Source organism: Pantherophis guttatus, chromosome 1, assembly GCF_059756535.1.
Source record: "Pantherophis guttatus breed Tessera chromosome 1, ASM5975653v1, whole genome shotgun sequence".
NCBI classification, from domain to species: Eukaryota; Metazoa; Chordata; class Lepidosauria; order Squamata; family Colubridae; genus Pantherophis; species Pantherophis guttatus.
The window spans coordinates 41,660,694-41,687,868 of NC_142063.1; the positions used below are offsets into that span (position 1 = coordinate 41,660,694).

A 27,175-nucleotide genomic window follows, 5' to 3' on the forward strand; every position below is an offset into this window, starting at 1 on the left:
CACTTTGAAGTCGTCTACCTTATTGTTTGGGAACCAAAGAATGTGGAATGAATCAAATAAATTGTTAAGGAGGGTTTAAAAAGAACTCAAGAAAAAGGAAGAAATAGAAAAAAACACATGGGTGTTTTGAGTTTTGATTATGGTATATTTGGCAGTCAGATTAGGACCTATGGCTACATCTTATATTGTGATGAAAATTGCTAAAGCTAATAATGCAATTGGTCAGCATTTCAAACTAATAATTTCTTCAATGAAGTCTCACCTCCAGTGTTAATATAGCCATAAACTGGACCCTTTGGTTCTATGCAGTCCTTTTTATCTCCTACAGATCTAGATGAGATGGGCGGCACACAAATCTAATAAATAAATAGCTTTAATTTTGATACCCCAGCATTTTCTACTCTTTTCTGGATATATTGTTTTACACAAAGTATGTGTGTCTTGTCTTCAGCTGTTGTTTTCAAATTACTGAACTGAACCTCACTATTTCTCACAACTCTGTTGTGGCAAATGCAAACTTTGGGTTACCGCAGGCTTTTTTCAATTCTGTGTTTTTGTGACCCCCTTCTTTTTTTTTTTAAAGTCTTTAAATTCAATCTGAGAAACACCTTCACTGATCTTGCAGGTGTTGTGCTTTTCATGAGAAAATCCTAAATTTAGCAGTGAAGCTATCTTGCCTGACTTTAAAGTACCATCTCTTCTGAAGATTAATCTCTCTCTCCCCTCCCTTTCTTCTTTAAAGATTCATCTTCCAACTACATCAGACAACTTGAAACAAAAGTCAAACTGCTAGAGGATGATAACAAACTTCTCTCTCAGGTAGGTGGCTCTTCATGTTCCCTACTACTAGTTGTTTAATAAATAACCATGTTTTTGTCCTTAGCAATGGATCAAACTGACCCTGAGAATTAAGAAGAACACTAATCTTCTACCAGTAATGGTAGGACTGAAATAGGACCATTTTTTTAAAAATTTTGTTAAACATTTGGGCAGTATATTGTACACATTTAATAAATAAATAGTGACATATAAATAAACAAGAAACTTTTATTGGAAGAATAAAAGAATATGCTTTCTGCTTTGGTGGAAAAGTGTGCTGAGCAAATTTCTAGGAAGGTGGTATCTATTTCAAAATGTTCCTGTTAAATTTTGTTAAAGGGAACTTTTCCAAAGATAAAAAGTTGCTTTCTGGGATTTCCCTCCCCTCCCCCATCTAATTGTGCATATCAAGATTGTGGGGAGTGTTGAATTTTGGGAGACTCCCTCAGATTCTGAGATTGCAGACTTAGCCATGCATATTTGTCATCAAAGATGCTGTTTGCAACAACCTCAGGTTTAAAACCAAGTCCCCATCCCCCAGGATATAAATAGTAATTCATGGAGGGGGGTGCAAGTTAACTCTTTCTCTTCATTATGTTCCACATTGAACAAATTCTAAGATAATTTTTTCTAAGAGTTCTAAGAGTATTTTCTAAAATTGAAGCTTACATGTTGCTTACTCCTGCTGATTTTTATATTATGCCAAATTTAATAACTTTATTTAAAGATAAATTGCTTTGGAGATATTTAAAGTTACAGAACATGCTGTTAAAGGGGCATTACTTTCCTTTTTTGGCATAATTTAGGTCAGGTTGGCCACTCCCAACCTGGCCTAATTTCACTCCCAGGGTAACTTCATATAGCTACAGTATTAAAAGTTTAGTTCCTTTTGCAGCTACCACTCTAAAAGTTTCTTCCCATTTAAATTCCCTCATCCTCCCAAGTAATTTTTCTTTTCAGCTATTAAACTCATTCTCAGTAGCATTATAGAAAATTATGAATTATGAAAATTACTGTCTTTTTTTAAACCTGGATTGTGGTCCCAAAAATTAATGATTCTGCCATATATTAGGCCATTGGAACATAACAGTCCTATATCACCTACTCTGAACAGCAGGTCTTTGGATTAAAGGAAATGTTGTTTACTAAATATTCATCAGGATATAGTCAATATGCAGTAGGACACGAGCTTAAATTTGAAATCTTTCATATGGATGTTTCCTTTCCACTTACTGTAAACACTAGCTTTTTAGTAAGTATAGAATTGACACTTAGAGATGAAGACTGAGTTCCCAAATCATGCTAAGCTGTAATATTTATTGGTTTCAGTGTAATATGCTTTGCACATTCAGCTAATTATGGTTTATTAAATAAACTTTGTTCAGAAAAACCCTGATATAATGAAGTTATAAACCAGATATAAATATCATAAGTTCAAGATCTAATATAAAATTTAAGGGGAAGAACCTTGTGGTTTTAAATGAAGGTCAAAATGCAAATGTTATTGGAACTTATATGTTCTGTTTATTTTTTATGCATAATTTCTCAGAACCTAGATTCACATAACAGGCTAAATTATAACATGGCTTCTTTAGGTTTGTTTTAGTGCATTGTTTTAATCCAGTCCCTCTCAGTTGAACGGAACTTACTGAGGTAAAGATAAATATAGTAGTATACATCTATACATTTGATTTTCAGCCTTCTTTTGATTCAGAATCTCAAGGCAGTGTACATACAGTATCTTCCTATTTATATTCCACAATAACAACCCTGTGAGGTACTTTTGGCTGAAAGAGAATGATTGGTTCAAAGTGAGCTTCCATACTGATGGTAGACTTGAACTTGAGTCTCTACTCCTAGTCTAGCACCTTAAGCGCCAATCTGGGAAAGATACATATGTAAGCATTTCATAATTTCTGTTGAAATGCATATGATTTTTAAGGAGCAACATTATATTTGAATGTTTTGTGCTCTATTCGTTATTTCTTCAAACTGCCTTTTTTTCTTTTTGAGCAAGGAAAGTGTTTTTTAAAATAGAGTTGAATAAATAGGTTTGTCTGGAAGCATGGATTGGGTTGTTGTAACTGGCTTCCAGTTCAATGTACTCTTCGGCCTATGTTTTCCTAACTTACATGAGTTACAAAAGGAAGAGAACAAGATACAACAATAAGTAATAGGTTTTTCACAAAAATACCCAACCACATGGGAATATGTATTTTTTAGTAGGCTAAGATTTTTGCTTAGCAGCTGGACCTCAGATTTAGCAAGAGTTTGAATGAAAAATTATTTGATCTTGTAGATTTTCCTGAATTCCTCAGTACTTGTTCTATCTTATTATTATTATCTCGGACTGAGGAATTCTCTAGTGCTTAGACTGGAAGCTGTTTGGCCCTAAGTCCATTTAAACCTGCATTTTACAGGGCATTGTGAAAGAAAAGAGTAGATAGCAATGTACAAAGAACAAGAAATGAGACCTGTATCAACCTATATCAAAATGTTGTAGTACAAAATGTTCTATTGAAGATTGCAGCCTTTTTGCTCCTTTCTTGTTTACTCCCCAGTTTTCTGATTCCTCTCCACAATTGTCAGTGAAAATTCTGTGGCCCCTAAGCTTGCTCAGATGTCTCTGATCTATTTCTGTACTCTCTCCCTTTTAGTTTGCTGCTGTTTACTCTTCTTGTACTTCTGCAAAGCTTGAGGTTTCCTCTCAAGCATCTAATATTTCTCTTTTGTGCATAGTGATGCCATTTTGACTGACTCTAAGCATCAGATACAGAAGAATAACCCGGGGCCCTGCATGTGGGATAAAGCCCATCTCTTGGCTTTGTGGATGATTAGTTGAATAATACCTGGCAGCCACGTGTTTTATCTTCATTTCTTGTACTATATTGTGTATTTTATGTATAATACTGTAAGCCACCTAGAATCACATAAAAGTGAGATGGGTGGCTATATAAAGTGAATGAATATAAATCGAAATAAATAAGAACAGTAACAATGAAAATAATTTTGCTTCAGTTTATATGCATTGCTTTAGTACTGGGATTTTGGCATCCCTCTGAAAAATTAGCAGGAAATTGTGGGAGAAGAAAAGGAAAAAACCATTCTTAAAACACATTTATGGAATTTATGGAATATTGTGCCCTCTATTGTTAGAACCATGGCAGTTACTAAAGTAAATCAGGGCTTTTGTGCTATAGTTGCTTAATAAGAACTTTAGGCTAAGAACTATGACTAGGTGAAAAAGCAAGAATTAGTGTTGGCCAAATGAGGGGTGCCTCCCATAGGGTAGGAGCTACCAGTTTAGATTTACAGTAGTAGGGATGGCAGCAAGTCAGCAGCTTCAAATTAGAACTTTCTGCAGCTCATTGTTTCTCTTTAATGGTTATCTGGATTTTTGCTGCTCAATTGTAGTCATCTAAGTCCGAAGAGTAGGTGACCTGGTATATTCTGCCCTGATAAGGAGCAATTCTCAGCTGTTCAGGGGCTGAATATCCTGCTTAGATTTTGACAGTAGGATTTTCAGCTCCTGAATGGAGAGAGAATGATGTGTGGTCTCTATGGACTACCCAGGGTCTCTTCCATCCTCTCGAGGCACTCCATGCTCCTTATTTGGGACTCTGTCCATTTAATGACCAACAAGACCACTTAATTCAATCCACCTCATAGGTTTGTTGTTATGGGGGGAAAAATTGGAGGACAAAGGTGTGTAGGATATGTTTTCTGCCTTAAGTTATTTTAAAAATAATAAAGGCGGGATACAAATTAATTCAGCCTCTCACATGTCTATTAATTAAAATCAATTATTAAATTATGGGAAGTTCCTCTAGAAGAGACTCTGGGAAAGACACTGGTCACAGATCTGTGATCAAAAGTCAACTGACCAGACTTGCTCTGAGGCAACTTTCTGTGCTAACTGCAGAGATCCAGATTATTTCTTGCATATAGTTATATGGCTGGATAACTAAACAGTATTATAATACCACTGCTGGTGCTACACCTGCATAGGTTTTCATTTTGTAGTATTTAGAATCATGTAATTATTGACATTTTTTGAACCAATAAAAGAAATAATTGAATAGTGGGGAAAAAATGAATAAGTCAAGTCTAAAAATGAAAGAGTTTGCTTGTTAGTCTGCATGTGTAAGGGGGAGATCTTAAAAAAAAAATTGACAGATATATATCAAGAGTATCTGTAACAACACAAAAGGAAACCAGAGGAGGTTCTGGCAAATGTCCTTTTTATTCACATGACCAACGTTCTGTCTGTATGTGTTGAAAGATTACAAGAGACGTCTGGAGGCATGGGAGCTCATTTAGAAATATTCCGCTTTTTCAGGTGGGGATGGTGAGTGGAAGGAGATACAAAGGAGGGCTTAATACATTATGGAGCAGCCTATGAGCAGGTCAAATAATATGTTTCCTGAGAGAGATATCCACTAGTAGAGAATCTCTGTATCCTGAGGATTCTGTATAACAGAGATCTTTAAAACAAAAAGCTTGCAATGTAGTTTGCAGCCAAAAGATCAAATTACTTGGAATTACTTGACTAGTATAGAGTCAAGTATACTGTTTGCTTCTTCAGTTTAGCCCTTGGAAGGATGCCAGGTAGACTTCCATAATCACTAGTGATTTGCTAATCTCTTAATGCAAGGCATTGTCGGATGCTTAGTACCTCTGATTTCATCACTTTCAGGGTCTTGTCAACACAGTTCTCCACCAGGAAGCAATCAACTTTCCAAATACAGATAAAATGTCATCATGGAAGGATAAAAGATACAGGGATCAGACTTCTTTTCAACTCTTGGCTCTCTTAGCGTTTCAAGCTTTGAAGGAGAGTTCACAATTCATATTTGTATCGACTTGTTTCCTTGAACCAAACAAAACCAAATGGAAACCTCCAAAGGTGGCTTTTAAAAGACAGTGCTCAGAAGGGTGGAAAGCAACTTGACTCATCTCCATATAGTTAACTTTTGGGATAGGGCTTCTTACGAGCAGGATAGTCTGTTGTAGATATGCAGGTCATAGGAGGAGAAATGTCAAATTGTTTAATCACACAAGACTAAAAATTCTGACACTGAGATGATTTTTTTTTTCTAATTTGATTTATATGCCGCCCTTCTCCGGAGACTCAGGGCGGCTTACAGTGCGTTAAGCAATAGCCTTCATACTTTTGTATATTTTATACAAAGTCAGCTTATTGCCCTCACAAACTGGGTCCTCAATTTACCTACCTTAGAAAGGATGGAAGGCTGAGTCAATCTTGAGCCTGGCAAGATTCGACCTTACTTTAATTGCAGACAGCTGGTGTTAAATTACAGTGCTTAGTCTGCAGAGCTATCCAGGCTCTTTAATGGTTTATGAAAATCAAAGCCAAAGGTAGAGCTTTTGCACAATGATGCTTCGCTGCAACAAATATTCCACATGTTTCCATGAAAACTGGCTGTACGCTCATTACCAAAAAGCAACTGCTTGCGTAGTTTGATCTGTGCCATTCAGTTCTGAACAGGAGAACTTCTAAAAATAGCCTTGTGCTAATCATTCGCCTCAGTGGTTTGTCATGTTCAGTTCTGAAAAGAAATGAGTCATAGCAAACTCTGTAGAATTTTAAAATGTATGTCATTCTGTGTGACTTTTTCCTCTTGTTACCTTTAGCTCCCACCTTACAAGCTGTTACTTAGGCCCAGCCTTTCCGTCTCTCTGGAAGTCTTAACAGGGAAAGGGACAGAGCTGAATGAAAAAGCAAGCATGCAACTTGCATGCAGAAAGTCCCAGGTTCAACCTTCCGGCAGACTGGGTATAAATTATGCAGATTAAATTAAAGCATTTAGTACCCCTCCCCCTTTCCCCTCCCCCACTGAAAGTCTAGCATTTTGAATAACCATCTGTCCTTCTAGCACTATTAAAAAAAGGATTTCTCCATATCCGTTTTGCTTCAGTTGTGAAATGGAAATGTCTGCCCTGCACAGTCTCTAGTTTACCACTGGAATAAAGGTTAAGACCTTTAGATGTGGTTCAGGGGGGCTGACTTTGATCTTGTTTTTTGCATGGAATCAGCTATAAGATACCAGAGCAAAATCGACATACTGGACCCATCCTATTCATTGGTTGTTCCAAACCCAGGGGGAAAAAAAGCTCTGATTTCAATTGGGCATGCATTTCAGGAGCAAGTCAGCAAGACTGAAAACTGAAGGGATGCTTTTCACCGAGTTCATGGCATGATTTCCATAAAAGCTTCACATAACTTCTCATGCCATTTCCCAAGGTACTTTCAACAGATCTGTGTGCTGGTACTGGGATTTAGATTTACATCTGCTATCCATCACATGTTGTTAACTCTCCCATAGTGGTACTAATGTGAGCCAGGACATGTTTTCAGGATGAGCATTGCAGTCATTCATGCAGCTGAGTCTTATACAGCCAAAAATCTTATAAGAGTTTAAAGGCTAGCTAGCCTTTTACGGGCTCGGTTTGTTTCACCAGATGCATGAAGAAGATTATCTTCATAAAATGGCAAGTTGAAGATAAATCTTGCATTAAGATGAGAAGCAGGGATAGTTTCCTTTCAAACTTTAATATGTGATTTTAAATATTTAGTCACCTGGGCTGTCTGTGAATTTGTAAGAAAAAACATTTGAGGCTTTGTTAATTCTTATATTTGCCAGCTTTAAAAAGGAGGAAAACATTTCCTTCTGTCTTTGCAATAACAGCATCCTTTTTTTGTCCTGCTATATTAGCAGCCACTTGTGGTTCCCACTTCTATGTTCCTTAACACAGACCTCTCATTAGCAATAAATATTAATCCCCTCCCTTCCTCCCCCATGTACCCTTTTCTAGTTGGTGCTTGTTAGGTTTGCAAATGTGCCAATTATTTCCTTAAGGGACTGTGCGTGCCTCTCCCATAAGTAACATAACAGCGCAAACCTCTCTTTATTTCCCAAAGTCTCCTCCTGTTTGTGGGGGTGGAAATTGCTATTATTTCAGTGTACAACATCACAAGTCTGTTTCTGAACTTGAGAGTGAATGACTCATCACATTAAGAGTACCGTTCTCTACATTCAACTTCTTGGACTCAAAAAAATAATAAGTTATAATTTGAGTTATTTTGTTAGAAAATGTTGAAGTGTTTTGGGCGTGTTTGTGCATATCTCTCACACACAACAATGCACAAACATAGACATGCAAAAGCGTACATGTATTCAGCATCCAAATGTTCATGAACTGTACAAGCTATGCTTTATGAGCTGCTTGCTTGCTTGTTTAGAGTTCTTAGCCCCAGCCTTCAGCCCCAAGGGCTCTCAGATGACTTAAAAAGACTTGGAATTAAGCATTTTTAAAATTCCTTTGTTTTGACATAATTACATTTTTAAAAAGCCTTAGGCTTCAATTATGTCTTTCCTGAGCAAAGAAATATTTAGTGGTTATCAACCCAGTGATAGATATCCAAAGATTAGAAACAACCCAGGAATTAGAAAAAAATGCTGGTTTCGAGATAAAGTGTGAATCTAGCCTGGAAGTATTTATATGGGTAGTAGGCATTTTGTTGGGGCAGAGTTACCCTGGGGATTGGAATTTCTTTATCCTCCATAGCAGTGATGATGTTACTTAGATTGGTAATGAAATGTCTGCAAAAAAAACCACCAAGTTCAGAGAGCACCAAGGACCCAACAGTTCTGCCCACACCTCCAATTGTTATCTTCTATTGGTTCTTTATTGTACTGTCCACAATTAGATTCACCCAGATTCAATAGGCACAAAGCATTAGAGATTTCTACATTCAATTTTTGTATCTCCCTTCAGTGGCTTGGAAGGATTATTGTAAAAAAGGAAAACTTACCGAAAAAGGAGTTTTAAATTATAAATGCCTTCAAGTAGTTCAGAAATTAATCTTAATAATATAAGAATATTCTTTTTAGCTATCTATATTCTATAAGCTCTTTACCTATACTATATTCTTCCTAGTCCAATTTCACTGTATTTTCATATCTTTCTAGTCTATCCCTCTGTATTTGTTTCCTGGCACTGATATTACTCTATACTCCATTCAGTATAGAGAATACACTAGTTTTTGCAAACATTTTATCTGTCTTTTATGTTTTTTTATTTCTGTTCTGTCAAAGTCTTTCCTTTGGGGTCACTGTTTAGAGAGAATATAAATTCTCAGAACTGAAAGATAGAAATATGTATAACAAGCTGAAAATCCCAATCCCATTTACTTATGTGAAATGAACCCATCCCATGGAACTGTTAGTATCCCTTCCTCAAATGAAAGGGGTGGGGATCTCCATTCCACTAAAGACTACCCATCCTTCCATCCACACAATGATCTTCTGGATTTTAATGCAAGAAGTGTTGGTAGGTAAAAGATGTTTTTCTGAGCATCTTAAAAGAAGACCTAGAGACACATGAAATAATGCTGTACAGGTAGTCCTTGACTTACCAGCACAATTGAGCCTGGCATTATGATCATAAGTCATGCCGGTCATTAAGTGAATCACCCTCTAACCGCACCCAATTTTACTAATTTTTTTTGCAATGGTCACTAAGCGAATGCAGTGGTTGTAAAGTGAATGCCACAGTGTTGTTAAATAAATCCATGGTCTGCAGTAGGTGTTTTTTGCTGGAAACCAGAAGCAAATGTTGGTTTATGGCAAAAAATGATGTGACCCCTGGATGCTGCAAACGGCCATAAATGCAAACTGGTTGCTGGGTGCCCCAAATGGCATAATGCGAATGCAAGGTGGGAGGATGGCCATCGGAACTTTGAATCAAGATTGTAAGTAGTTCTGTGTGTTTCCTCGCAACTTCAATTGGTCACTAAGCATCCAGTTGTAAGTCAAGAGTTACTTGTATACAATTGTCAGTTCCATGTGTGAGAGGGTCTATCAATGCCATTATTCATTTCAACTTGCTTCTGTAGAACGCACAGCACATGATGCCACATGTAGCTTTGAAGTTTATACCCCATAGAGATGCTGACATTAAATATTTTTAGAGTTAATTTTACATTCTGATGTATCACACAGCAAAACCCTTTATTAACAGTTTCTTGCTGTTTATCATTTTCCTTTATAGAATTATCTCCTGGCTGTCAATTATGAATTCTACTTTGCACCACTTCATTGAAATGCCTGTTACAGCACCTTTTCCATTGTAACTCATAATCATATCTTGCATACTTAAAAGCTGGGCTGTTGAACACTGAAATTTGGAGCACTTGATATTTTTATCTTAATTCAATCAGTTCTATACTAACTGATCTCTTTTTTAACTGTGGTGAAAAGCAGAATTATCTATGCATTTTTGCAATTTCTGTTTTAAAAATACATTTTATAAGATTTTCTATTTAAGTGCTCACATTTTTCTGTTGTTTTTTGCTGCAGAATAACACATTATTTAGGTACATGAAAGATAAATGTGCATATAAGGAAAGGAAAAATTTGTAGAGCTTAGGGAACTATTTATAAATATTGTTTTGCTTTACATTATAATTTGCAATGAATAATATATTATTCTGTCCCAGCTGGCTAGTTTAAACAGCCTACTAAGAAATTTCAGAAAGGTAATCTATGACATTTCAGTTTTTTGCTTTCTGAATGTAGGAAAATCTAGATTGCACTATAAGCGGTTGGTTTTTTCTTTAATAACTGAACTAATTATTTTCCAGATAATTTCTGAGGCACTTTGCACCAAAAATGCTGTGTGTGCTGTCTAGATAGAGTGTATTGAAACTTTCAACAGCTCCAGCCAGTATGGCCAATGATGGTACTCTGGTTGAAGCAACACATTTTCTCATCCTGGTTTTAATGATTAAAATTGTATTGTCAAATTTTTCCTCTCAGATATCATTCATATTTTCTATATGCATAGAAAAACCCAATAGGGTCATTGGATTGCATGTTTCACTTCATTCATCCTGCTCAACAATACATCCCTACAATTCATAATCGTTACAAATAGTTTCCAGTTTATATACTTTACTTTTATTATGTGTTCCTGTTTTTCTGAGATCCTGGCAAAAGAACTTTTTCCAGCTTCACTGCTCCGACAATCCACATGGGTAATCACTTCCTGCTTAGCTCGAGACTGAGTGTTCAAATTCTTTTTCCGTTGGTCTCGCCACGCCCTCTTCAGACTTTTTCACTCAGTCTTACTAGCGAGACTGATGTTGGATTTCTGTGAAATATTCAGAGAGTATTTAGGAAATTTCTGTTGGTCTACAATTTAATTTTTAACTTGTGTCATTTGGAATTGTCATTCTCTGTTATTCTGGATACTGGATACTGGGATACTTTCATCCCTGTGCTCTGCAGTTGATAGGGCTTTTGCTTAGGACAGGTAGAGGAAAAAGGATGCCGTGCTAGGAGGAGACTCTATGGTGGGGGAACTGGACTTCTGGTCAGCAGAGGAAAAAGGATGCCGTGCTAGGAGGAGACTATGATGTAGGAACCGGACTTCCAGTCGGCTCCGGAATTGAACGAGGGCTTCCAGTTAGGACCTTTGTGGCTCTTTGAGTGTTTAAGGTTGCCGACCCCTGCACTACAGCAATATAGGTATTGTCAATTTACAGTGATTTGTTTAGTGACCATTCAGAATTAGAATAGCACTGAAAAAAGTGACTTACAACCATCATAGCATCCCCAGAATTACGCAATCAAAATTTAGGCCCTTGGAAACCAGCATGTATTTGCAATGATTGCAGCATCCTGGAGCCATGTGATCTCCATTGCAACCTTTCCAACTGGCTTCCAACAAGCGAAGTCAATGAGAAAGCTAGAATTGTTTAACCAGTGATTCCGTTAACAACCATGACAAAAAATGTCATAAAATTAGGTACCATTCACATTACAACTGCTTCGCTTAGTAGTGGAAATTCTGATCCCAATCATGGTTGTAAGTCAAAAGGACTATCTATAACCCTTCACTTATATATCTAAATCACTGGATAGTGATAGACATTCTCATGACTCCCTCCAGTGCGATGCAATTTAGTTTTTGGATTATTTTTCAGAATGGCTTTATATTGGCACTCATTCTTGACATGCTATATCTGCCTGACAGTGCCTTTGATATGTCCAATTCTATGTGAATAATTACTATATTTGTAATGACCCGACAATGAATAATGATGTGTCTGTCTTCCCTGACCCACCTCCGCTCAATAACCCTGGCATTCACATTTCCTTTATGTCATTTTTTCCTCAGGGAAAGGAGATATTTATTAATAAAACCCAGAGAGATGACGGCTAGAAAAATGGTCAATATAACTATGTTGTACTCAGTCTAATAGTAGTATTAATGACAGATTCATAATTTATTTTCTGGAAAATTTCAACTGTCTTCTAGAGGTTGTTTAATTTTCTTTTGAAAAAAATGAAAGCATAATGTTCTTTTTGTAACATCATTTCAATCAAAATTCACTAATAGAAACAGTGTCATTGCTCTGCCTCCAGAACAAGTCAAATGTTAAATTTCTTTTCTCCAGTTCAGAGAGCCTGATTTTCTTTTTTCCCTCATTTGAAAGGTCATATGATTTTTATTTTCAGTTGTTTTGTCCTAACTTAATATCTTTTTTGAGTTTGTTTTCATCTCAGACTTTATTTTAGCTAATTTCAAACAATTTAGAAGGATAACACATCTCTAAAGTTAGAGAAGATATTGTGCACAAATACTGGAAAAGGAGTTTACACAATATGTGCAAAATTGAACCATTCTCTGGGCAAAATCCTACAGGAAGCACCTCAAGCCAATTCATGTTTTATATTTAAGCACTTATGTTCATGTATTTGAGAGCCCTGGTCCAGAAGATTTTATAAATGAATGAGGTAGACACATAATGAACCAAGTATGATTTCCCTTGGGTACTCCAAATTCGTTTTAATCTTCTGCTTTTTACCTAAGTCATACTGAGTTCAAAAGTACTTTAGATGGTGACTCATTTTTTTAATAATTGTATACTGCTATTACATGCTGAGGTGTTATTGGTTTCTCTTAGATTCTAAGAGTGCCACAAGAGTTCAGCTAGTTTACATCAGAGATCTGTATACTCTAGAGCCATGATGCGTGCGCGAAGTGGTACACGGAGCCATGTCACCTGGAACACGCGGCATCGCCTGTTCTTCTTCTGGGTTTCTGGCACGCATGTGCACACGATGATCAGCTGGCCTTTGTGCGTGCGGCAGTGCTGGAAACCAGAAGAGCTGGTCTTCTGTTTTCCAGCGTGAGCATGCGCACTGGCCAGCTGATCGGCTTGTGCTAATGTACAGCAGCAACCAGAAGACTTGCTGGCGGAAACCAAAAGTACCTTATCCTGCCCGTGCATGCCCCTTGGGCAGCTCATCTTCCTGGTCACGGCCCTGACGAGTACACACAAAGTGCTCCCTTTTCGGCACTCGGTGCCAAAAAGGTTCACCATCACTGCTGTAGAGCCATCTTCCTGCAGTGATTAATTCAATGTAAACGGACATGACCAGAGAGAGAAGAGAGCTAATCTCATCTATTAGTTAAGATGTTGAACTAGGAATGGGAAGACCCCACCATAGCCATGAAAGCTACTGATTGAATGATCAGTCTCTCAAGGCTAATCTTAACCTTATCTCACAGTTGTTAGAGAGAAAAAGGAATCGTTAAGGAACTTGTAGACCTGGAGAAATGGATATAAATCTAACATTTAAAAAACAAACAAACAATTACATGCTCCCAAACTCGTTTCTAAGGGCTTCTGCGCAATATAATTTCCAAAGAATCATTTCCACAAATGAAAGATACCATCCTTCTGTGGAAGGGTCTGAAATCTAGTGGGACAATGGAAAGAGGCCTTTCAATAATAGCAATAGCACTTATATACCGCTTTTCAGTGCTTTACAGCCCTCTCTAAGTGGTTTAGAGAGTCAGCATATTTTCCCCAACAATTTGCTTCCTCATTTTACCCACCTCAGAAGGATGGAAGGCTGAATCAACCTTGAGCCTGGTGAGATTCGAACTGCCAAATTGCAGTCAGCTGGCAGTCAGCAGAAGTAGCCTGCAGTAATGCACTCTAACCACTGCACCACCATGGCTCTTTAATTATAGTGATATTGAAAAATCTATTTGAAATTTAGCATTTATAAATGAAACAGCAAATATACCAACATATAATGGTATGTGGTGTCATATATAAATATATGATATTTATAGCATTTCTGCTCTATTTACCTTCTTCATTTTGAAGTTTGACATGGCTAAAAGAAATCCAGAAACTTCTGTTAAGAGTATTGGGATGGAATGATAAACATATTTGTGAAAAAAAAAGAAAATAAATAAACATTGTAGTGGATGGGTAGCAAAGGGGGAAGAAATCCAATATTTCATTTTTTCATAAAACAATCTCTACTTGTTTTTGCTGGTTTATAGTTCTAAATTTTGCATACCCACTTTTATGATAACAAATTGCATTGGCTAAATGACATAATTTTTTTATTTTTAATTAAAACATTTATATCCCCCTTTCCATAAAAATGACTTTATGATATAAATCACATTAATTTCAGACAGTGCTGTCACAGAAATCATAAACACTATGCAAACATTAGAAGCAATTTTCAATGAGTGAAACTTTTCTCTCGTTTTATTGAGTTGGTGGATATATCAGATTGCCAATTTTTCTCAAGTATAGTTTTTTCTCCTCTGTGAAATTCTCTAATTGAAATTTGAAGGGTTGACAGTTGAGCCTTCTCCATGCAGTGTATACTGTCTAGTTCCGTGCAATTACATGCACTTTTGATTTTTTGATTTTTGTTATTTTTGTTGCATTTGCAGTGATGTTCTCTCACATTTGCTCAGTTTTAGTCAGAGGATAAAATACAGATAGTCCTCGGCTTATGACCACAATTGAGCCCAAAATTTATGTTGCTAAGTGAGACATTTGTTAAGTGAGTTTTGCCCTGTTTTAACACTTTTCTTGCCAGAGTTCTTCAGTGAATCACTGCTGTTGTTAAGTTAGAAACGTGATTGTTAAATGAAACTACCCCATTGACTTTGCTGGTTAGAAGATCGCAAAAAGTGATCACATGACTTTGCAGGACACTGCAAGAGTCATAAATATGAATCGGTTGCCAAGCGTCAGAATTTTGATCACATGACCATTGAGGAAGTTGCAACAGTCGTGTGAAAAACAGTCATAAGTCACTTTTTTCAGTGCCATAACTTTAAAAGGTCACTAAATGGATTGTTGTAAATCAAGGACTACTTGTAAAATCTGCTTTCCCCCCCATTCATATCAGCAACTTAAAACCAACAAAAATGTGCATAAATTTTGCACTCTGGCAATGATAATTCACTGGAAAGTTAGCAATCTGCAAAGTTCTCTGAAATAGCCTGTTACGGTTACATCTACTGGCTAGGCTGCTCTTGAATTTAAGATTTGTCTGACAGTAACTAAAAACTCCAGACACCTGCATTATCATCAAGGAAGCTTTCTAATGGCATGGCACTTGACAAGATTGATGTTTTGTTCCCTATCCCTTTGTAAGTTAGGCTAGTATTTGGCAGCCTTGACAGTTCAAAGTAGAAGGTTTTCTGGGTGATAAATTACTTGGGAGAGGTAAAAAATAGTATTACGGTGACAAAGCTTATCTTTGGGAGAACAATAGCCTCACTACATTTTTAATAAGCTTGTAAGACTTGATGGCCTTCAGATGCATTGGAGTAGAAGTTCTATCGTTACTTGCGTCGAGATACGATTATGACAATTGCACTCTGTTACTCTGTTAAATAATGTAAAGTATGCAGAGTCATTGGGAATCAGGTATTCTTTAAATCTACATAAATAATTACCCATACACATTCATTCACTCACTAATTCGTTTCTAAAATTATGCCCAACCTTCACCTCTCAAAAGGACCCCAGAGTAAAGGCTTATGTTAAAATTGTAAAATTTAGAGAGCCAGTTTGGTATAATGGTTAAGGCACTAGGCTGGAAAGTAGGAGGCTGTAAATTCAAGTCCCACCTTAGCCTTGAAAGCCAGCTGAGTGACTTTGGGCCAGTTACTCTCTGTCAGCCCAATCTACCTCACAGGGTTGTTGTTATTGTGCGGAAATTAGGAGAAGGAAGGTATGTTGGATATGTTCACTGCCTTGGGTTATTTGTAAAAACAATAAAGGTGGATATAAATAAATAAATAAATAATAATTAAAAAATAAAATAAACACAAAGGCAGAATGTAATACAGCACCACCATTGTTACTGTTTCCATCTTTGACTCTTCTAGCTTGGGAAAACCAACAAATTGACCAAAAACCCGAGGATTTTGCAGTTGGGGATGGAGAAACCACCAGCATGGGACAACGATATTAACCAAGAGGGACAAAACTAAGAGGCTTCACCCAGAGATTGACAGTTAGGTGCTTTCAGTTTGAAAGTGGTTTCAAAGGAGAGGGGAACATCCAGGAAAGCTCATTTTATTCCATGACAATCTTACATGCTGGTAATTACTGTGCTAGGAAAAGTACCTCCCTACCAAAGAGTTTTGCTACTAGAGCAGTGATGGCAAACCTTTTTGGCACCAAGTGCCCAAACTGGAACGTGTGCACGCGCATGCACGCATGTGCACGCCAGAGCCCCAGAAGTTCAAAGAGCAGCTGGCCTTGAGGTTTCTGGGGCTCCAGCACATGCGAAGATCAGTTGGCCAGTGTGCCTACGTGTGCCAGAAACCAGAAGAGAAGCTGGCGACGGTGCACGTGCCCACAGAGAGGGATCCGTGTGCCACCTCCGGCACGTGTGCCATAGGTTCACCATCACGGTACTAGCGGAACCATGCCCAAGGATAACAGTTGCAACAGCAATTTATACTATATTATTACTACTATTTTTTGTTTAAATCAAGAAGATATAATTGTCATTTGTTTTTTTAAACATTGCATGCTTTGATGATAGAAATGGCAGCCGACTGCTGTGAGCTAAAGCTGCATGAAATCCAGTTCATGTATGCATTTTTGAATACGATACTGAAGCAAAAGCTTGATTTGTTTCAACCGAAAGCAAGTTTCTTTCTGCATCAAGGCAGACTCTACTATCGTGTTTCCCCGAAAATAAGACTCTGTCTTATATTTTTTGAACCCCCTTATTTTTGGGGAGGTCTTATTATTTTGGGGCAGGTGAAGCAAGATGGGGCTCCTCTTGCAGTCTTACCTGATTTCCAGCTCTCCATTTAAATATTTTCAGGGAGGGCTTATTTTCAGGGGGAGGCTTATTTTAGCGCATGCGCTCAAAAGCCCGATTGGGCTTATTATCAGGGGATATCTTATTTTCGGGGAAACAGGGTACATGAAAAGTTTTTTTTAAAAGTTAAATGGGTCCCTGAGCTGGAAGGCAGAGCATTTTTCTTCTTAGTTACTGCAGATTGTCCCTATAAGGTTGCAAATAAGACCCCTCCACATATTAGAGGGTGACTCTAATATGTGACTTTACTGATTGATCCAGTTTCCTTTAAAAGTAGCTTGTTGAATAAGCCCACAATCAGATGGATTTACACATCAAAGTAAGAAAGACTAGGGGTGACTTGATAGCAGTCTTCCAATATTTGAGGGGCTGTCACAGAGAAGAGGGGGACAACCTATTCTCCAGAGCACCTGAGGGCAACAAGAAGCAATGAATGAAAATTATCAAAGAGAGATGCGACTTAGAACTAAGACACAAATTTCCTGATAGTGAGAACAATTCAATCAGTGGAAAGGCTTGTCTCCAGAAGTTGTGGGTGCTACATCCCTGGAGGTTTTTAAGAAGAAATTGAACAGCCATTTGTCCAGAATGGTGTAGGGTTTCCTGCTTGAGCAAGGGGTGGGACTGAGAGATCTCCAAGGTCCTTCCAACTCTGTTAAACTGTATTCATAAGCCATAGTGCTTGAGCTCAGCTGTAGTGTTAGAGCACATAGCCACACAAATCACACTATGGTTAGCCAGTGTTTGACCCCAGCTATTGATTAATGCCAGGAAATGATTATTTCAAAGAAAACTGACCATAATATGTTTTTATGATATTCTTGGCTTAAAAATGATGTTTATTAAGTGAAAGAAATAAGGCAAATCGAAAGAGATTATATGGAGAAAAAACGACATGTTTCCTGATCTTTTACACAGCATATGTTGATACTAGATTTCTAAATTCTAGTTCCAAGCTGTATTCTTGGATTTTTTACTTCCAAAATAGTGTTATTTAAAGAGATGGGTGGCGGCGGCGGCAGCAACGTAGATGACATTCTCTCCCACCTTTAAATAATTATTTGCAAGACTACAATCAAGCATAATCTCTCTGCAAAGCAAAAATAGAAAAGATAATAACAATACTGGATCACTTCTTTGTGAATGAACATTCTAACCAAGCCAACTGAGTGACTTTAAAGTACAGATTTAAATAGAATTATATTGTCTTCCATTGATGTGTTATTAATTTTTGTCTTTTTAATGGATGCTTGGGATTTTCTATTCCCTAGCAATCTTTTAAAACTAGATTACAAAGCTTGCTTTAATGGGTAAGAATTTAGAAGCATCTCAGAAGTATGTAAGGTTTCTTAAAGGTAATTAAAATGATTTATCCCTCCTATGGCTGCTATAATATCTTACTAGGTTTGAGTGAAAACTGGAACACATTGTTCACAAAATATGCATAGTAGCAATGTCAGAGACGTGACATGTGTCTGCAAATCTTGTTTTAGCTTGTCCCAAACTACTGTAAATTTGCAGTTTCTTAAATAATCAAAACCAGTCAAGCTGTTTAGAATTATAGTTCTATAGTTCTATAATCAAGGGATGACATTTGTTAGGAACAAGATGCACTTCAGAAAATTTTGTATCAGTACAACAAAATAATTCATATGCTGTGACACTCACCTTCTAGAACATATTCTCACGAGGTGAAACTGGTCCCAACATTGCCATCCTTCTTGATGGCTCTCAAAACCTGGATGTGCTATCAGGCTGGGGATCCCAAGGAAATATGGAACCTGTTAAATGATTATCTAGTTGTATCTAGATATCTAGTTGGAGTGCACTTTTCTCTTTTTATTACTGTGTTTTTAAATGTACCCTTTCATTTTTAATTGTTTTTAATAGTGGAAGACTCTGTTTTTATTTCTGTTTTAACACTGCTCAGAGTCACATACAAGTGAGACGAGTGGTCATATAAATTTAAACAAATAAATATAAAGTTTACCTGAGTATTGTTTATATTAATTGGACATTCTCTCCATATTTTCCGACAATGATGCTTCAGCAATTCTACCGTATGATGTTCAACAAGCCATTTCAGCCTTTGGGAGCTTTTCTGACCATAAGGAGGAAAGTAGAAGTGATTTCCTAGCAAACTTAGCAGAATTAAACTAGCCAACTGTTCCTACTTGGCATGCTTTACAACTTCGTAATTTTTTCAACCTGTTTATATTTTAATCAATCATCATACTTTATAACAGCTCTGCTTTTTTTAATCATTGAGTGATACACAAGAATTTAATTACCTTTGTTCTGAGAAAAATACAGCATCGCTTTCAACAGCAGTCCTTTATTTTTGCCAATATAGATGAGTCATAGTTAAAATGTCTACTGGCTGTACATTGATATTCAACATAGGGCTTTATACCATGCTACTACATGAAACATTCCTTGAGTGACAGTTTGAAGATGCGTCCAAATTGCTGCTTATTTCAAGGCTGAGGTAGAGGAACTTCTGTTCATGAATAACAGAATAACAGAATATCAGAGTTGGAAGGGACCTTGGAGATCTTCTAGTCCAACCCCTTGCTTGAGCAGGATTACAGATTACAGATTAACAGAGTTAGAAGGGACCTTGCAGGTCATCTAGTCCAACCCCACGTCCAAGCAGGAGACCCTACACCATTTCTGACAAATGACAGTCCAATCTCTTCTTGAAAGCCTCAAATGATGAAGCTCCCACAACTTCCGAAGGCAAGCTGTTCCATTGGTTGATTGCTCTCACTGTCAGAACATTTCTCCTTATTTCCAGGTTGAATCTCTCTTGTTCAGTTTCCATAGATTATTCCTTGTCTGGCCTACAGGTGCTTTGGAAAATAGCTTGACCGCCTTCCTCTCTGTGGCAACCCCTCAAATATTGAAAGACTGCTATCATGTGTCTTCACTAGACTAGCCGTGCCCAGTTCCTGTAACCGTTCTTCATATGTTTTGGTCTCCAGTCCCTTAATCATCCTGGTTGCTCTTCTCTGCACTCTTTCTAGAGTCTAAACATCTTTTTTATAATGTAGTGACCAAAACTGGATGCAGTACTCTTAAGTGTGGTCTTACTAAGGCTTTATAGAGTGGTATCAGTATCTCACTTGATCTTGATTGTATCCTTCTGTTAATGCAATTTAGGATTGCATTGGCTTTTTTGGCTGCCGCTGCACACTGCTGGCTCATATTTATCTGGTTGTCCACTAAGACTCCAAGATCCCTCTCACAGTTACTGCTATTAAGCCTGGTTTCACCCAGTCTATATGTGTACTTTTGGTTTTTCTTGCCTAAGTGTAGTACTTTACTTTTCTCTACATTGATTTTCATTTTGTTAGATAGGGCCCAGTGTTCAAGTCTGTCAAGATCCATCTGGATCTTCAGTCTGTCTTTTAGGGTGTTAGCTATTCCTGCCAGCTTAGTATCATCTGCAAATTTGGTAAGTTCCCCTTCTATTCCCTCATCTAAGTCGTTTATGAAGATATTGAAGTGTACTGGGCCTAAGACGGAACTTTGTGGTACCCCACTGCTTACTTCCCTCCATGTAGACTTAGGCCCATTAAGGACTAGTCGTTGAGTATGGTTTGTCAGCCAGTTGTGAAACCATCTGGTGGTGATGCTATCCTACTTTTTTCTAGATTACTAAGAAGTAGGTTGTGGTCTACTTTGTCAAATGCCTTGCTGAAGTCGAAGTATATTATGTCCACAGTATTTTGCTGGTCTACTAATTTAGTCACTGTGTGAAGATTAGTAGTTTCCCAGGCTATCAAGCAGTGGTAGGTTTCAAAAATTTTTGTTACTGGTTCAGTGGGCGTGGCTTGGTGGGGGGGCATGTGACTGAGTGGCCAACTTGATGTAACTCACACCCACTCAAGTCATATGACCCCGCTCCCCTAGCCACGCCCACAGGAAAAGGTAGGAAAATTTTTTGGAATTTCCACCTATCTACCCCCACCCTCCCTTCGCCAGTCGCACCCATTTACCCTCCTTTAGCAGCCCTGGCCCTAGCCCCGTTCCTCTCCCACCACCCTCTCTTTGTTTGGGCTGCTTACCTTCCATGGCAGACTACCTTTCATGGTCCAGAGTCTGGAAGGCAAGCCGACCAGAGTTTTCGGAGACCCCCAGATAGCCGCTGTAGCTGCAAAGTGGCTCTCAAAGAGACAGTGGCTGGCCGCAGGCCGCCGAAAAGTACCAAAGGTTACGGAAAAAGCTGCTACCGTTGCCAACATGTTCTTCGCACATGCACATCTCATTGGACTTGCAAGGCAATGGGTGGGTGGGCGGGGTGAGCGAGCTGTGACCGGGGGACCAGTTCAGGGGCATGGCCAGCCAGCCATCGCTATTGGTTCGGTGACCTTGGCCAAATTTCCGCCACTGGTTTGTGTGAACTGGTGCAAACCGGCTGAATACCACCTCTGCTATCAAGGATCATTCACCAGATTTTTTTTTACATGTTCTTGGATTCTGATACACAGGAAACTTCAATGGTCTGAAAATTTTGCAGGCTCCTCCCCCCCCCAAAACTCTCCAAGTCAGTGGCTTTACTTTTTCTTATGTAATAAAGTAGTAAGGCTGTTGTATGTGAGCCTACGTTGGTTTACATTGAATGCATTGCTGCTGACATACAGTAGCATTATTATGCGGGTTTTGTTGTATGATACAATATTAATGACTTAATATAATAGTAATATTGAAAATAAATAATAACAAATGCCTTATATTGTAATATTATTGAAATATACCACAGAGATATAGTTTTACTGAAATAAAAATAATGTGCTTAATTGGTATTATAACAATACCTACTGGTTGGGGTGGTAGTAATATATTTTTGGGATTATACAAGTAATTGTAGTACAATATTTATTTTCTGTGTTGTATTAATATAAAATGTATGTAATTGTTAAGGGTTAACATCAACTTGATAGCACATAATGAATATGAAAGGAATTATATAAGAAAAGAAACACACAATTAATTAAAACATTTGCATTATTATTTAAGTGGATACTATAATTATGACAGTAATTAACATCAGCAACTGATATGATACAATAAGTAAGTACAGGAGTAAGTACAATAAGTGCAGTGAAGTGGTGATATGATATCTATATCTAAGGGACTGCCACAAAGAAGAGGCGGTCAGTCTATTCTCCAAAGCACCTGAAGAAATTTCTTGATTGGGAGAACAATAAACCAGTAGAATGACTTGCCTTCAGAAGTTGTGGGTGCTTCATCACTGGAGGCTTTTAAAAAGAGACAGGACAGCCACTTGTCTGAAATAGTATAGTATAGTAGTATAGCTTCAGCAGGAGGTTGGACTAGAAGACCTCCAAGGTCCCTTCCAATTCTGTTATTCTGTTATTTACTGTTATTGTACTGGAAAAATAGAAATTGTCCTTCGATAAAAAAAACAAGTATCATATGTCAAAAGTAGATGGTGTGGTGCTCATGAATGCACATATGTCAGCAAATACCTACCTTAGTGCCTACAGCCTTCTGATGCATCTGACCTTTTAGACCAGGGCTGTCATATTCGCGGCCCGCAGGCCAGATGCGTCTCATGCTGGCCATGCCCATTCCTGGTTTAGCGAAGGGGTGAAAAGTCCCAATATGTCACGTGACACCGCAAGTTTGACACCCCTGTTTTAGACAGATAAGGAGCCGGAGTGTTGAAAAGCAAGTACTAGCTTCTAGTATAATAAAGATCACTATGAAATGGTTAAGAACATCCTGATAGGTTGTGGCTGGCCATACTCTTTTACGTGCCATTTTTAAAAATAGACATGTCCCAGAGCAGCTACTTTTTTAGTATTCCACCACAGTCTCAAAATGACAAATGCATCCCCAACACTACCATCCAAAACAGCGTCAAAGGTTTAAGCAAAGTATACCCAAATCTGTTTTGAAATATATAAGCCATGTTCTGTAACATTGCACTGAAAACTCTTTGTTTTATATGTCACATACAGTATTTGTTTAATGTGTTTATGTGTATAGCTATGTGTCTGTTTGTAATTTCCTCGCCTGAATAAGTGACCATGTTGCAAGGGAATTTATGTGAGATTCAGATATTGTTAAGTCTATGTTTAGATGCAGTTGCTATTGATTGAGAAAAAGAAATATACTTGGAATGGATAATGGGTGCATTCCAAAACTTATTTCTAAATAGCCCATTTGTTTATCATTATTAATTTTCTAAACAAAGTAATAGAAATTGCTAAAGGTATGTAGCTAATTTTACATTTTCAGAATTTTCAAATCATAAGGCCCACTCTTAAAGCACAACAGACATGAAAAAAAAATATAGCTTGTGTATCTTTATGTATTTTGTCTCAAATTACTTCCAAAAATATTATTTTACATGGAAGGTCAATAGAATAACATCAAGGCACAAAATTTTGGAAATTTTGTGCCAAGGCACAATTGGAAAACTATTTTCTAAGTTTTAGAAAATGTGTCATTAAATTGTAGTGATTAAAATAGTTTGTTTCCCCCCCAATTCTTGATTTAAATATATTTTTTTCTAATTGTGTGGAATTTAATTATTCTCAGGACCTATTCTCACTACCACCTGTAGAAAGCTGTTGCCAACAGGCTATCATAATTCTTCCTCCAAAATTTCCTTCTTTAAACCTTCAGAGATGTTTAATACTTTAATACTGAGGGCTACAGAGAGAGATGGAATAATGGAGTATGGTCTCCCTTCCAATTATATAGCTGATGTCTTCCAGCCAATAGAGTCCAGCCCTACATACAGTGCAAAGATAAATGTGCCTTGAACAAGATGTATTAGATGATGGAGTAAGAGCCAAAGAAGGAAATGTAATGGAATTAAATTTCATGTTTTACTTGGGTCTAAACAGATGTCCTGCTTTGTCTTTGTCTCTCTTTTTTCAGCAATCAAGCACTGGGGATCTGAGGACCCTTAGGAAAGGGTTATCCCCATACCATTCTGAGTCTCAGCTGTCTTCATTGTCGCAGTATCAGGATGCCATGCAAAATGTAAGATACACACAGAAATCCACTCGTTCTCATTATGCTGGTGGGAGCCTTAGATTTGTATAGAAAAGGAGCCAGAACCCAACTGAAGAATGTTCATTTCTGGAAGATTGTCAAATAAAGCAGGAGATCGAGATTTGTACATCTATTGCAATGTGCTAAATAGTATATATGGGAAATTAAGAAAGTACTTTGTCCCCTGTAGGAAGCAGATTGACTAGAATATAGTATCAGAGATTTCCCCAAATTTTCCATTTTTAAACCAATAGTTTAAAAACATATTGATGAAGCAAAAGCCTTTGATATAATAACTGGATATATGTGGTGCTAAGCAATAGTATTGTTTGTTTTTGTATTGGCTTCATCCATTGTGTTTTGTACATATTGTGTATAGTATACAATATTTCGTAAAACCATCTTCTACTTACATTCTTGCTTTCTATTTAGACTGACAATTTTTTTCTTAGTTCATAAACCATTTAATTCTATATTTGGCGTTTTACAGAGAAGCTTAAGAGAATTTTTTTTTTTGGTTATCTCCATAAATCAGGAATTACATGTCTTCACATTTTAATCTCCTAAATATTTTTCTGGGACTATGGAATCTTGTATTATTAGAATTTAATTGCTGATAAGAGATTACACAGTAGAAACTAATCACCAAATTTCTTTAAAGGGTTAACTGTGCTAAGAATACTTTTATACAATATAAGAAGTAATAAATGTTACGTCGCACTGCTTATTCTCCGTACTAGATCATTTTGAAGGAATTAAAAGAAATGTAGTAAGGGAAAGAAGAATAAATATATGCACTTCACATATAGTTTGGCTCAATAGCCTAAAATGATACCCACATAACACATTATGTTATATAAGTCATAATATGTGGGTTCACACATCACAAAATACCATAGAGAGCTATATACAGCACATGTATACAGTTGTGTTAAAATATGACATATCATCTATAGTTACTTGAATAAATTGTAACTGGTGAAGTTTACATAACACATCTAACCATAAATGATGGATTATAGATTGTAGTACTGGTATCCACACAGTATCTTCCAATATTAACCATAACATGGTGTAATACAGTTACTGGGTCTTTACTTAGTCTTACATGTACATGAGAGTGCAAAGTCTATCCTCTACTCACTCAACTAGGTCCAACATTGGAAGATTAAAATAACTTTATTGTGATTTCTCTGCAAAGTGATACTTACTACATGCATCTGTTACCAATCAAATATTAAGATCCAGTTTGCTTTTTAATCTATTGAATGTCTTCCTAAATATGAGGGAAAGCCAACTGTAGTTTTCAGATTTCTAATACCTAACTGTCTAGCTTACTGATTCTACCCATTTGTGTCAAGGATGAAAGAACCCTTATTTGTTCATTTGAGACAGATGCTTATTCTAATGGTAAAGAAAAGCTTTTTAAAATATGTCAAATAATTATTTGTAAAAGTTGAGGTTATATGCAGAAAGAAATGTTTGATACCAGGAGAAGTATATTGTATGCATGAAGTAACTGAAATGTTCGATGGATTGCAAAATACCAGATTTGAAAAGACCATCCTAAAACAAGCAAATTTTACCTTTTGATTACACTAGTCAGACTTAATAATAAATAATTATGCCAAGGTTTTAATTTTACTTCAAATACAGTGGGATGCTCATTCTGTGAGTTTCCCTGGAGAGGCAAGTTTGTTTTGCAGTTAATTATTTGCCTCCTTTCACACCCACAGCATTGGATATCCTATGGTTTTGATCCTAACAAATTCCTGGGACAGAATGCCTTCCGTGAGTCATAGAACGTGGCTTCTAACTGGGCATAAGTCCCAGAATTATTTTTCCAAAGGGGCAGTTTCACAGAAGCTTATATGGAGCCAAATTCATATCACAAAAGAAACAGGTGTGTGTGTTTGTGTGTGTGTTTACATGCACATTTTTAAACAAACCTTTTGATTTGTTCCTTACTCCCTGAAAAGGGTGTGCAAGTTCTTTTGGTTGGGTTGAGTAGATTTTATGGAATACTGCCATGATGCTAATGATATATTGTGTCTGGTGAGACAAGATAGTGGCTGGGCTAGGCAGATAGGTAAATTGGTTTGGCTTTCAAACAACCCCAAATGTTAATTCATGAGCACCTGTGTAGTAGATATATCTGACGCAAATTAAATATTCAATAAGAGAATAGCATCTGGAATAAAGCCTTTCTAGGTGTGAAGGGGGAAATGGCCTTTTCCTTCCCATCCCCCACTTTCTTGTTAATTCTATTGATTAAAAGACTATAAATAGTTATATATATGACTGAATATTTCAGAGGAACACAGTCAAATACAGAGAATTTTTTTTTTATTTGGATAAAAATCTTTTATTCAGTCTTGTTATTCTCTTCCTTCTCTGCAAGGATATATGTTCCCTAGTTTATGCCCTATGGCAGAGTATTCTGTTTTTTCACTTTTGTAAATCCACCTCCATGTGATCTAGGACAACGCGGTTCTTTAAATATGAAAGACAGAGACCGAAGCAGCCAGGGTAGTTTTGCTTTAAATTGGATGCCTGCAGTCCAAGTAAATAGTGGATGTTCAATAATGAAATGTCACAGTTACTTTGAATCAAATGTCCTCTTAGTAAATAGGCAGCTTGCTGGCTGGATAGAATACTAACAAACTGATAATTTGGTACACTCTTGAACAGAATAAGATTAGACTAGATTTAAAACTTCACTGGACCAAAAGTAGTAACAAATAGCATTTGTTACACTGATGGTATCCAGTAGTTTAAAACAAGAAATTATTGAGTTATGATTAGTGTGCTATTATCCTTCATCAGCAAGTCAAATTCTCTTTCTCTGTGTATGTGTGTGTGTCTGTGAGGGAGAGACAGATTGGGGGAGGGGCAGGGGGAAGAAATAAAAGAATTACCTGTGAATATTATGCCAACTTTATTATATGAACCTAGAATTAATTAATCAAGTAATGTTATCTTCTTAAAGAGTCTAATTTTCATTCCAAACCCAGAACAGGTTTCCCAGACTTTGTGATAATATAGAAAACAAATCAAAACTATTTAGGATCCCAGAATAAATTTGTGCAAGTCAAAGCATAAGACTTTCCTTCTTGATTGCA

The 27,175-nt window shown here is 37.1% G+C and overlaps 1 protein-coding gene across 3 annotated transcripts in view; it reads left to right on the forward strand.

Moving 5' to 3' along the window:
• Window positions 1–27,175, forward strand: part of CCDC85C (coiled-coil domain containing 85C) — a 174,529-nt gene that overhangs the window by 117,901 nt on the left and 29,453 nt on the right. For 2 of the 3 annotated variants that reach the window (XM_034418450.3, XM_034418451.3), the window contains exons 3-4: window positions 743–819; window positions 23,937–24,041. In XM_034418450.3, the coding sequence (XP_034274341.2) occupies window positions 743–819; window positions 23,937–24,041 (182 nt within the window). The remainder of the gene's footprint in view (window positions 1–742; window positions 820–23,936; window positions 24,042–27,175) is intronic. The other variant, XM_034418452.3, reaches the window with a different exon arrangement.